Genomic DNA, 13277 nt, shown 5'->3' with positions numbered 1-13277 from the left:
AAAGTCTCACTATCTTCCAGGAGAGTAGCATTCCCAAAACTTACGTTTTTTGATAATAAGTCACATTTGGCATATCAAATGTATGCCGACTTGAAGAGCAGATTCATTTTAATATGGTAAGCATATCTAAAGCCTTGCTTTATCCCGTATTAGCTTTTAATAGTAAGTAAGATTTTAAAAAATACAGTTTTTCTAGTGCCGTTTGGTTCTATACAGTCCACGCGTGATAGATATTGACCTTGCTTTATAGGAAAGAAGGTATAACTCAAGGGTGACAAATGCAAATAGATATGCAGATTGATCTTCATAACACTTTACTGAATTCGGCATACAAATAATGTCCCGAAAACAACATAGTTTCATATAACTTAAAGTTTTAGATTTTCACTCTGTTCACTACAGCGGTCGCACTGTGAGAGAAGCAGAAGACGACCGTCAATAACAGAGACCCCGTTTCCAAAATGTAAGATCTGATGACAGTAAGTCATATTTGGTGTGTCACATTCATGCCGATTTGAAGATCACATTTATTTACATATGGTCAATGTATCGTAAGCCTGGTTTATTGTGCATTAGCTTTACATTATAAGCGAGATTTTAAAAAGGACGATTTTTCCAGTGCAGTTTGGTGTTACGCGGTACACGCGCGATAGACAGATTATGATCTTGCCTTTTGGGAAAGAAGCTATTCACTCCCGAGTACGAATGAAAGTACATGTTCTTCTCTCCAATCCTTTACTGAATTCGGCATACAAATAATGTACCAAAAATGACACATATTCATATAACTTAAAGTTTTAGATTTTGATTCACCCTCGTCTTTACGGTAGTCTTACTGTGAGAGCAGCAGTAGAGGATTGTAAATACAGGGGGCACCATTTCCAAAATGAAAAATTTTATAATAACAGGTCATATCTAGTGTGTCATATATGTGCCGATTTGAAGAGCAGATTCACTCAAATATGTTCAGTATATCCGCAGCCTTGTTTTTTCGTGTGTCAGCTTTAAGTAATCTGCAAGAGGAAAAAAGACAACATTTCCAGTGTGGTTTGGTGGTACACGGTCAACGCGCAATAGAGTCGTGCGTAACGGGATTTCCACGCTGCGCTTTTCCTCTTGTGAAAGCGTTGAGTGATGTAGACAGGCAACAGTGCCTGTCCATTCATTAGACACATACATGTCATATGTTTACCACACAAACAACTACTTTCTGGACACGATTAAGGTGAAAAAAAAGTGTAAAACTTCGCGTACAAACAGAGAGTTAAAGGGAAACATAACTTATAATCACAACCAGACACCAAAACACAACACACAGAAGAGTTGAAGATGCAGTTTGAGACACTCACCCTCTACGGCAGATCCGTCCAGCACGGTGCTAAAGTAGAAAAATAGATGTGAAATAAAAAGCAGTCGGGATGTGTTGTTGATTCGGCAGATGAAGTCTCACTCCGCTGATGTTCAGAAGTCTAATTTCTGTTTTACCTAAAAACTGATGGACAGACTCAGTCCAACGTCTCCAATGTCACAGATCGCGGCCAATGCGAAGTCATGTAAGAGCAGCCAGGCTGGTGATGCATTTAAGTGTCATGAGACCGGTAGGAAATATGAATAATCTACTACTCTACTCTGCCCGTAGGTGGTCAACAACTCTTAAAAACATGTCTCACTTGAGATTTTGCTTGCTACGTACAATACTCTACTATAAAGATTTCAGGTAGTTTAGGCCAGTGGTTTTCAAACTGGGGCTCGGAGACCAACAGGGGTCCTTCAGTGGGTTGTATGGGGTCCCCAGCAAAAGAATAGAACATTATTCATCTTTTATCATATTTTTTGGACAAGGGAAGAAATAAAGTTGGCTGTTTCAATTGATTGAATTTTATGGTAACTATGAAGACTTTGTTATCATAAAACCTTTTTAAAAATACTAGGCTGGGATTTCTTAAGACAAAATTCTCTAAAACTGGGGGTCCGTCATCTAATGTGCACGTATTGTTAGGGTCCTTAATGTAAAAAGTCTGGGAATCCCTGGTACAGTTTAAATAGGTAATATGGTTAATGTGAGTTATCACAGTGTTTGTTTTGCATATTATACCTTAAAATTAACATAAAATGTGTCTCTAGTTTATTGATTAAAAATGAACATGAACAAACTAAGCTAATATGGGTGTTGCTAGCTAACATACAAGATTTCATCATGGTTGCAAGTTCGGGAGCAGCTTACAACTTGTTTGTCTGTGTTTGACACAGTTTTGTGTCAGAAAATTAACAAATTTCACCAAGTTTAAAGGTAAAATTACTTTTAACTCAATTCAAAATTAAAATCTACTTACCACTTCTGTAGTTGTCCCAGTCCTCTGCAAAAACAGAAATAGACATTTGCTTTGAATGTATATGATGCCTGGCATCTGAAGACCAGCAGTAATCTGATTACTCTGAGGTGTGCTTTTATTTGAGATACAGCGAGTTATTAATTGCCACCAACCAATGACTCTGATTTCTTGTATTAAATTTAATATTGCAGTATTGTCCTTATTAGTGAAAATATGTCAATGGTATTTTTAATTAAGGCATATATATGTTTCTTACATCAAAAGATGACTAGTATATTTCAAGTAGTTTGTGAGTTATGAAGGAAAATATAGACAATGTTAACAACTGCCCAGGTCTCCCCTATAATATATAGACATGCATTTGTTGCTGCTAAAATTCCCTGTAAATTTAAGATAACATGCAGCTTTATTGATCTCTCGTAGAGGAAATTCAATTTGATGCAGCAGCACAAAGGCAAAAAGTTATGTAATATAAAATAAGATAATATAATATGAAATAAAAATAAAAAAATAAAAATAAAACAATCCCCATAGAGATAGCATGAAAGATTGATTTATTCCCACGGTCCATGAAGGCAGCAGCGGGCGCTGTGTGACAGACATGTCGTGCGGTGACTCACAGCTGAGTCACAGCGTCGTGTCCCGCCCACACCGCGGTGGCGGCCAATAGCGCCCGTGCGGAAGCTGCACGGAGTCACGCAGCTCCACAGACCGTCCACGGTCCCTCTGAGTCGGTTTAAAAGGACGACAGCTCCCGGTCCACCGACGGAAATCAGTCCCACTGACCATGAAAGGCACGTGGGCGGGGACACATGTTACATATTCATTAAAAAAAATGAATGCACCAAAATATCAGTCAAACTATTTGTGTCTTCCAGAGTTTATGAAAATATTATTTACCTTCAGAGCAGCAGGGAGGCAGAGGTGAACAGTGGAACCATCCAGAACCCTGGTTTAACCAACCAGCCCTGCTAAAATGTCTTTGACCTCTGACCTCACCACTGCAGGTAATCAAGAGGAAAGATCACCCATACCAGGGATTCTTAAAGTGCGGTCCGTGGGCCGATGGCGGCCCTCAGAAACATCATGTGCGGCCCCTGAATGTGACATGAAATGCAGGCATTTATATTTTAATCTGCGGCACATTTCAATACTTTTACTTTCAATAACCGATGTTTAAACTTGACTGCTGCATCAAACTGTGCCTCCTTAACAAGCAGACGTCAGGTCATCAAGTCTCAAGTAAATACCAAGTCACAGTAGTGAGAATCAAACAAGTCACACGTCAAGTCATGCGATCTTTCAGTGATGTAGCCCAGATTCCACATTCAAATCAGTTTATAGACAGTGATCACAAACAGTTGAGTTTTATTTTTGTATTTAAATATGGTAGTAATTTTAATTCTTTGTCTGTTTTTATTTGTTTCCTGTCTGTTGTTTTAATTTCACCATGTGAAGCACTTTGGGCTGCATGTTGTGTATGAAAGGTGCTGCAGAGTTGAGCCGTTTCTTGAAAGTTGAGTGCAGAGTTTTTATCTTCCACATGAAACTTTCCCTTAGCTTGACGTCTGTGGCAGCTGTACGTTGATGCAGTTGATTTCCCGCTCCTCAGCACCAACTGTGAAACAGTCAACTTCAACTGTTGTGTCTCTAGGGGCTCAAACGTCAGAATGAGTCATTTTAGGAGTTTTCGATGTGTCACTCATAATTTTATCATATTTTATTTTGTCGTTGTTGTTCGTCTCTGTGTGACACTTTACTTATCATGTGATGACTAAAATAGTTAAGAGAGACATCAGAGCATTTCTGTGTTTTGTTAATGACTGTGCGTTTGTGTTCACAGTCATCTTCTGTTCACTTTATTTTCCCTGTTTCTGATTCTTTTCCTGATGTGTCTTATCCTGCTGCGTCCTCTGGTGGTGGAGGACTGCAACAACAACAACAACAACAACCTGACAGAGGAGCAGCTTCCCACCTCCTCCTCTCTTCACAGATAAATGTCATTGATACAAGAAAAGATTTGGGCTGAATTTGCACGTTTCTCTGAAAGATTCTCTAAAATATACAATTTAAATCTGTCATAATACAGGCGTGAAACATGCCGTCATGACTTCATGATCCAGTTCAGGGAAAAGGTCAAAGAAACTGGATTAACACCATCTGTCAGATCAGATGGAGATCAGCATAAACAGATACTGTTCTTTATTTCATTTTCCATTAATATTTCATATCTTAGTGAATTTGTGGGATTTTGAATGATAGTTTTACATCATTGTCTTTATCTTTGTTCTTATTGCATTCTGACAGCAGATATCTCAAACTGTCCTGATCTTTTGTATGAATTAATCAAAACTTACAGAGTTTGAATCTTTGTTGTCTCAGATGTAGTGCAGCTCTGTACAACAAAACATTGTTCATTTCGTTCAAAGCTATTTTTTACCAACGGGCATCATAATGCCTACCATAGACGTCTATAGTTATGTTGATTTAAATTATTATTTTAACGAGCAAAAAAAGTGGTGCCACGGTGAAGAAACACCTTTGAATCACCACGTGAATCTCCTGCTCACTAAAGCTGTTGAGTTTGTTTAAGTTGCGGTTTGTGTGATGCTGAACCGCAGCTTTGGATAAAATGTCTGGACTATAATCATATATGTAGAACTCACTGTAGTAAAGCTGATGTCACACAGCTACAGAGCTCTACCTGCTGGCTCCGCAGGTGAAACGCATGACGCACGTGGACGGTTCCATCATTTTTACGCGCGAGACATGAGCTCGAGGCATTAATGAAATATGGAAAAATGTCCATCAGTGTTTGTTGTGATCAGTTTTAAAACTAACATAACCTCAGTGGACATCTTCTCTCCCCTGCAGGAGAGTTTCAGAGTCGTGTGTCCTCGTGCGTAAAATGGTTCGCTCCGGCTGCAGCCTGCGGTCTATAAGCTCCGGTAAATCTCTTTATGTGCTCAGTTTTACCTCTGACTCAGACCAGACATGAGCCACGCAGACCGCTACACCTCCTCCTCCTACCGGAAGATTTTCGGGGACTCTCCGAGGTTCTCCGTCTCCTCCTCGTCCCGCATGAGCAGCCCGTCTCTGCGGAGCTCCCCGGGGCTCCGCTCCATGGCCGCGTCCCGCAACAGCGCGACTTCAATGAACGTGTACCGGCGGGTCGGACGCTCCTCCTCCTTCTCCCCGGTGCCCTCCGACTCCCTGGACCTGACCCAGACCTCCGTGGTCAACAGCGAGTTCAAAGTCATCAGAACCAACGAGAAGGAGCAGCTGCAGGTGAGTCTGGAGACACGTGATCAAACTTTTTTACAGGTTAGGTTAGAACAAAAAGATAAGTATATTAAATTAAAGTATACTTGAATGCATTTGCAGTCAGACTAATTAGTTTGCTATGTTGGAACAACGAATTTTTATATTTTAGTTGTAATTAAATTGTACAAAACCATAATTTTAAGTTTTTTTTATTGAACTTTTATGTGCTGAAGTGAAACAATACTTAGTAAACTTAAAGTATGTGGCTGTGAATATTGATTATTAAACTTAAAGTTTACCTTCTATGTGCAACGTTTTCGAAATATACTGAAGTACAGCTTAAAATACTTATAATAAGGTGCAGGTTTTGTAAGGATATTTAAATACACTTCTAATGAAGTGAAATTAAAGTACATTTTAATGAATAATACTAATTAAAAGGATTTGAATTTTTTTCACTTTAAAAGTAAATTAACTTGACAGGTATTTTCAATTAAGTATAGTTTAGAGTACACTAATGTACGTTTACAATAAAGTACACTAAAATAAGACTTTAAGTACTTCAGAATTAGTAGGATATATTTCTTCAAACTTAATGACATTTATTTTGAAGTACACCTTAAATATACTTTAAATTAAGCAAAAATATAAGTCATACTGTACTTTACCATCTCATCGTATTAATGCACATCTAGAGGTCCTGTTTGTGCATCTGTGTGTATTTCAGTCCTGTGTGTGTAAAATGACAACAGACTGGAGCCTAAGTTACCCAAAGGATTAATAAAGTATGTCTTAAAGTGAGCAAAGAGTGTGAAAACAAGGGAAAAAGAATATTTTTTAGATTCATGAAAAGCTAACAGACTCTCAAGCACTGAGATTTACGGTGACGTCTGCTGTTAGAACCCTAACAGAGTGTTCTGTGTGACCTGTTGTTTAGGGTCTGAACGACCGCTTCGCCATGTTCATTGATAAAGTCCGTAACCTGGAGCAGCAGAACAAAGTGCTGGAGATGGAGCTGGTGTCTCTGCGGCAGAAGCAGAGCGAGCCGTCCCGCATCGCTCACCTCTACCAGCAGGAGATGAGGGACCTGAGGTCGCAGGTGGAGGAGCTGAGCAGGGACAAGAACCGGATCCTGATCGAGAGGAACAACATGGAGGACGAGCTGCAGGTAGAAACATCAGATACAAAACTTTATTCTGTAAGAGTTGGAAAAAACACTACTTTTTCTCTTTGTATTCAATTGAATCCAACACAAAGTCAAGATATTCAAAGTTTAAACTGATAAACTTTATTGTTTTCTGTTGTAACAGGATCATGTTTCCCTCTGTGATACATCAACTTTTCTTTTACCACTCAGTCAGTAACTGTTGAAGTTTTAAAGGTAAATTCTTCCTCATTCTTTCTTGATATACAACTTCAGCTGCTCAACAGGGAGACAGGTCTGGACTGCAGGCAGGTCAGTCTAGTACCTGAACTCTTTTACTATGAAGACACGCTGTTGGAACACGTCCACAATGTGTCTCTGCATCGTCTCTCTGAAATAATCAGGGACGTCTCTGAAAAAGACGTCAGTGATGGCAGCATATGTGGCTCCAAATCCCTCCATACCATCACAGCTGCTGTCTGTTGAAGTCAGTGCTGGGAACAATCTGGATGGTCCTTTTCCTCTTTAGCCCAGAGGACACGACGTCCATGATTTGTGAAAACAATGTGAAATGTGGACTCGTCAGACCACAGCACACTTTTCCACTTTGCGTCAGTCCGTCTCAGATGAGCTCTGGTCCAGAGAAGTCTGCAGTGTTTCTGGATGTTGTTGATATATGTCTTTCTCTTTGCATGGTAGAGTCTTAACTTGCATTTGTAGATGCAGAGACAAACTGTGTTTACTGACAACAGTTTTCCAAAGTGTTCCTGAGCCCATGTAGTATCCTTTATACAACGATGAGGGTTTTTAATGCAGTGCTGCCTGAGGGGTCAAAGGTCACAGACATTCAGTGTTAGTTTTCAGTCTTGCTCCTTACATGCAGAGATTTCTCTGGATTCTCTGAATCTTTTAATGATATTATGGATTGTAGTTGGTGAAATCTATAAATTCCTGCAGTTTTGTGTTGAGAAACTTTGTTCTTAAACAGTTTTTTCACAAAGTGGTGAATCTCACTCCTGCAAGGATGCTCCTTAAATATCTCATCATCTGTTACCAACTCACCTGTTTATCTGTGGAGCGTTTCACAACTTTCACAGTCTTTTGTTGTTCCTGTCTTAACTTTTTTGGAACGCGTTTCAGGCATCACATTCAGAATGAGTCTATATTTTAAAAAAAACAAAAACAATGAAGTTTCTCAGTTTGAAGATTAGATATCTTCTCTTTGTACTGTGTTCAATTGAATATCAGTCAAAAAGGATTTGAAAATCATTGCATTCAGTTTTTCTTCATGTTTTAGACAGCTTCTCAACTTTTTTGGGAATTTAAGTTTGTAGTTTTATAAAGGATAAGGAAGATGTCAGAAGATTATTTTTATTTATTTTTTATTTATTTTTTTATTTGTTGTATTCTTTTAGTATTTGCTGCAGGAAAGCCCAGTTTCTCTTTAGAAATCACAAATTTTCTCATCTTTATTTCATCTTCACCATCGTCTTTCTTGTTGTGTCATCTAATGTCTCAAAATCTGATCATCTTAACTCATCTCTGATATCTTTTATATGATTTTTTAAATCTTATTTATCTTATATCTTCTCTCATGTCTCATTTCAGAAGCTCAGCATGAAGTATGATGAGGAGGTGAGGGCGCGGGAGGAGGCCGAACAGACCTTGAGGTCCTTCAGGAAGGACGTGGATGACGCTGCTGCCGTCCGCCTGGACCTGGAGCGCCGCGTGGAGTCTCTGATGGACGAGATCACCTTCCTGAGGAAAGTGCACGACGAGGAGATCCAGGAGCTGAGCAGCCTGATGGAAGCGCAGCAGGTCTCCGTGGAGCTCGAGCTCGCCAAGCCGGACCTCACCTCGGCCCTGAAGGAGATCCGCAACCAGTACGAGTCCATTGCCTCTAAGAACCTGCAGTCGGCCGAGGAGTGGTACAAGAGCAAGTTCGCCAGCCTCAGCGAGCAGGCCACCAGGAGCAACGAGGCCATGAGGGCCACCAGGGAGGAGATCAGCGAGTTCAGGAGGCAGCTGCAGTCCAAGACCATCGAGATCGAGACCCTGAGGGGCGCCAACGAGTCTCTGGAGAGGCAGATCGCAGAGATGGAGGAGTCACACAACGCTGAAGTCACGGCCCTGCAGGTGGGAGATCACAGTCATGAAAAAGAAAATAATAATATCTAACTGATATAAACGGAGGGACATATAAAGGTCCAGTGTGTCAGATTTACAGGGATTTAGTGGAAGAATATGCAGAAATGGAATATTATATTCATCAGCATGTTTTCATGAGTGTATAATCACCAGAAAATAAGAATTGTTACCTTACAAGCCATTTATATCTACAGAGGGAGCAGCTCCTCTTCCACAGAGGCTGCCATGTTTCTATAGTAGCCCAGAACGGACAAAACAAACACTGGAACTAGAGACAGAGTTTGGCACAGACTAAAGCACTCACAGGCATACAGGTCAGGTCTGCAAGAACTGCATTCTCTGCATCTGCAGCACCGTGGAAAAATGAACACTGCCAGGTTTTCAGAATTTTGGCCTCGACTCGGTACTGAAGTATCAGTTCTCTTCACATCCCTGGTTTGCAGTCTGATTGTTCACTGCTAGATGCAACTAAATCCTTCACACTGGTCCTTTAAAGGGTCAAATTCACTTGTAACTTTTAGCAGGGCCATAGCCAGGATTTTAGAAACACCACCCCCCCACCCCAAATATATGTTTAGTTTTTTTTTGTAGAATCCATTAAAATCAGAGGTAACTTGCTCCTGGGAGAATAAAACTGCACCGTGTTCACCTATCGACTTCAGTTAGTTTGCAGAGAGAGATATTTGACATGTATAATTTCAGTTTCCAGACAGAAAACAGAATATTCTAAATAAAGCACATATCTCTTCTTCTCCAAACTGGGGGCGTGTCTATCACCATCTCCTGTAGGTAACACACTGATTATTGATAAGTCACATTTGAACCACAGTTCAAATAATCCAAACTATTCCTTTAAAAGAAATTTGACAATGTAATGTGAAGATGGTCTGATTCATTTTGAAGGTCTGAGGTCAAACACAACCTTCAGTGTGTGTTAGTCACTTTAACGAGCCTAACTGACCCCGCGTGTCAATTAGATTAACCTCCGACCTGCTAAATCGGACACAGGAAGGCCACCTGCTTTCTCTGGCTTTCTACAGAAGGTAACGCTAAGCCTCAGAGGTTATTATATTCCTTTAAAGGATAGAAGGAACCTGTGCTCAGCAGTTATACCACAGAAAAGCCTTCATCACATCACTGGGGATTAAAAACAGCCTGAATCCATGCTAAGAGGGTGAATTTAATGTGTGTCAGATGATCTCTCGTTCTTATTTCCTCCGTGACAGGACACCATCGGCCACCTGGACACCGAGCTGAGGAACCTGAAGGGGGAGATGGCTCAGCACCTGAGAGAGTATCAGGACCTGCTCAATGTCAAGATGGCCCTGGACATAGAGATCGCTGCCTACAGGTGCTGACTGGATTAAAGGACAAACCCGACAAAAAAATTCTCTTGACTCATCCAAAAATCTTTAAGCATTCTGAGGTGTATTAAAGGGTAACTTCAGTATTTTTTCAACCTGGACCCTATTTCCCATGTCTTTGTGCCTGAGACTGGTTTGCACCAACAAAAATGAATTTAATCTGAGATCTGTTGTAATCACAGTTTAGCAACACTTATTTAAAGTTCTGCTGCACAATTAAAATCTAATCTCAGTTTAGTAAATTAGTAAATGGAGTTTAATCAGTATGGAGACGACTGCTTACCCAAATTAAAAGACATGAATAAATGAATAATTTCATGTGATGTCAGGATATAGTAAGTATAAAAGGAGGGGAAAACATTCAGATTTGGCTGCTCTGTATTCCTTAACGGTGCATAAAAAGAAAACGATAAAAACAATATGTGACATTATTTGCCAGCTAGTTTATGTTTTGTTTTGTTTTAAAGAAAATGTTATATTGTTCGGTAGCTTGCTAAAACGTTTTTTTTTTAAAAAAGTTTCCTTGTTTGCTAGTTAGCTAAACAGTTGCAGTAAAAATCTGGTGAATTTGGTGAGAGCAATATAACAGCTGCTTCTGGTTGAACAAAAAAGATCTTGAAGAGCTCAGTCTCTCTGTAGGAACAGTCTGAGTCTTTAGTGGTCGTATTCTGATGGTTTAGTTTTGGTTCTTCCAGCTGCAGCGGCCTCCCTCATTACATTACTAAAAAAAATTGTCGCAAAACATGAGAAAACAGGGTCCAAGTCGTAAAATATTGAAGCCCCCCTTTAAGTCTTTCTGTCCCGTCTGACGTGTGCTTCCTTTGGTCCTGAAAGGAAACTGCTGGAGGGCGAAGAGACTCACTTTAACTCAGGGATGTCGTTCGGTGCTGCCAGCTACAGCTACCATCCTCGAGCCGCCACCTCCGCCGCCGGCTCCTCCAGGAGCAGCCAGAGGGAGAAAGACGGGGCCAAGAAGGAGAGCTTCAAGGAGAGCAGTGAGGACAAAGACGAGGCAGACATCAACTCCAACAACTGAAGACACACACACAGACAGACAGACACAGACAGCAGGGATACACTGTGTATGTATAGAGTTTATAGTCACACACTGTGATTAACAAGGACAATATAAAGGCAAAGGTTTTGGAATTAGAGCTGATATTATCTTCTTGAAAAATTATTCTAAAAACTGACATTTTGTCTCGACTGTAGGTCTGTATTTAGATGATCTTTGGACTCTTAAACTATCAAAGTTTTCTTTAAATAAAATGAGACATTTGTCTGTATTTCTAGGTTGTAAATCATCATAAAACCATGGAAACTAACCTGAAACTCTGGATTAGATGTTCTGTACGTCACCGGAGGAGATGAACACATTGGAAATATTGCAGCAGAGTAAATATGTGACCAATTATTCAACGTTCTGGGGATGAATTTCCATTTTGCTGCTGTTTGAAACTGCGAGAAAAGAATTCTGCTCAGTAAGAGACTAAATATCTGAAGAGAAAGAAACCAAATGTTGGGTGTAAAATTTCATTTAAAGAACCGATATTTCCACCAAAAGTTCTCTATGTTCTGCATTTGTCTGTCATTGTTTTCAGGTCTTCAAAAGTCAGATTTCTGAGTATTTTAGTGATTTGATTTCAATTTTAAGCACTTTAGGCACATAGTGTGTGTGGAGGACGACACTTGTGTTTTGTTTAATGACTTTACAAAGTGTAGATGTTTACTACCGAGGTAACAATCACATACAGATATTACTCTGTGTTAAAGAGAGTAGCCATCATGGTGTGTAATCAGGTACACAACCTTTTAGCAGTGCTGCATCAAACAGTTCATGTAGTCCAACTCATCATTTCATCCAGCTGCAGAGTCAGTGTGAACAGCTACTGGACAAAAACACTCACTGTTGTCTCAGTTGCACTGAATAAAAATGACATGACTGACAATTTGTTTCCTTTGCATTTTCTGTGCAAGTCAGAGAATTCACAAATACAGAAGGATGTTCATTCAATGCCAGTTAGGTTTAAACCTCCTCTGGTTCAAGCCACACTGGGAAAGATTCCAAAAAAGTTGAGGCATTGTGTAAAGCAGAATTTAAAACAGAATGCAATGATTTCCAAAAATCTTTTTCTACCTAAATTCAACCGAATATAGAAAAAAAAACAAGGCATTTAATGTTCAAACTGATTAACTTCATTGTTTTTTGTAAATATACACTAATTCTGAATTTGATGCTGCAACATGTTTCAAAAAAGTTGGAACAGGAGCGACAAAAGACTGTGAAAGTTGTGGAACGCTCCAGAAACACCTGTTTGGAACATTCAACAGGTAAACAGGTGAGTTGATAACAGGTGATAGGATATTAAAGGAACATCCTTGCAGGGTCAAGGTTCACTGCTTTGTGGAAAACTGGAATTCAGAGAGAATGCTGCAGACTTCTCTGGGCCTACATTTAATATCTTGTCGTTGTGCTGTATTTAGGCTGAAAAGGATTTGCAAATCACCTTTTTTGGAATCTGGGTTGTATTTCGATTCATTGTTCACTTAGAAGACTTTTAAAGATCTTCATCATAAACCTGAAAACAAAACAGGAAACATGGATGAATTAGGAAACATCTGTCATTTATTAATTATTTTCTAAGCAAGTAAGAAAAGTATTTTTAAGAAACTCCTATCAAAGATTTCTTCACACAAACTCCCTTTAAATAGCTTCTTTTGTGCTCTGATGAGCTGTAATGAAACCTGGTTTACATCAAAGTTAACAGCTCCGACATGAAATCAACACAAATCTGTAATTAAAACAGAGTATTTACATCTAAGCTCTGTATAAACACACACACGCACACACACAAACCTTTGGTAGTGGTAGTCCTTTTGTTTTAAGCCCTTTAAATCACAACTACTCTGATATCAGACCCAAAATCATAAATAGAAAAATGAAGATCCCAGTCCAAAGAGGTAAACCGTCTGCAGCTTTTCACATGAGGTGTTGTGCTGCCTTCAGACAGAGTTATAAATCAG

The 13277-nt window shown here is 39.6% G+C and overlaps 2 protein-coding genes and 1 long non-coding RNA gene across 4 annotated transcripts in view; 1 reads left to right on the top strand and 2 right to left on the bottom strand.

Moving 5' to 3' along the window:
* sertad2b (SERTA domain containing 2b) overlaps nucleotides 1-1537 on the bottom strand; it is a 48457-nt gene extending 46920 nt beyond the window's left edge. The window contains exon 1 of the mRNA XM_084736541.1: nucleotides 1350-1537. The gene's annotated coding sequence lies outside the window, so the exon portion shown is untranslated. The remainder of the gene's footprint in view (nucleotides 1-1349) is intronic.
* A 3780-nt stretch (nucleotides 1538-5317) lies between these two features.
* Nucleotides 5318-11308, top strand: inaa (internexin neuronal intermediate filament protein, alpha a). The gene is made up of 5 exons (XM_084735846.1): nucleotides 5318-5621; nucleotides 6535-6765; nucleotides 8350-8877; nucleotides 10116-10240; nucleotides 11088-11308. Exons 1-5 carry the CDS (start codon nucleotides 5328-5330, stop codon nucleotides 11287-11289), a joined length of 1380 nt encoding a protein of 459 aa, XP_084591972.1. The 5' UTR covers nucleotides 5318-5327; the 3' UTR covers nucleotides 11290-11308.
* Nucleotides 8732-13274, bottom strand: LOC146315004 (uncharacterized). 2 transcript variants are annotated; one of them, XR_014771844.1, is made up of 3 exons: nucleotides 12761-13274; nucleotides 11116-11285; nucleotides 8732-8871 (listed from the first exon to the last, which is right to left on the bottom strand). It is a non-coding gene; the product is annotated as an uncharacterized LOC146315004 (long non-coding RNA). The 2 variants fall into 2 exon arrangements; XR_014771843.1 differs by lacking the exon at nucleotides 12761-13274 and adding an exon at nucleotides 11580-11702.
* Between the last annotated feature and the right edge of the window lie 3 nt (nucleotides 13275-13277).

The sequence above is a fragment of the Lutjanus erythropterus genome, chromosome 14 (genome assembly GCF_056507025.1).
Source record: "Lutjanus erythropterus isolate fLutEry1 chromosome 14, fLutEry1.hap2, whole genome shotgun sequence".
Classification (NCBI taxonomy): domain Eukaryota; kingdom Metazoa; phylum Chordata; class Actinopteri; order Lutjaniformes; family Lutjanidae; genus Lutjanus; species Lutjanus erythropterus.
Note: the sequence above shows the minus strand (reverse complement) of the source record. Positions and strands in the feature narration are given on the sequence as shown.

Excerpts from the sequence above, each read along its gene's own strand:
- inaa (XM_084735846.1), top strand. The coding sequence starts at position 5,328 with ATGAGCCACGCAGACCGCTACACCTCCTCCTCCTACCGGAAGATTTTC. Across the intron at positions 6,766-8,349 it reads ACATGGAGGACGAGCTGCAG|AAGCTCAGCATGAAGTATGA; the intron begins GTAGAAACATCA and ends GTCTCATTTCAG. Across the intron at positions 8,878-10,115 it reads CTGAAGTCACGGCCCTGCAG|GACACCATCGGCCACCTGGA; the intron begins GTGGGAGATCAC and ends CCTCCGTGACAG.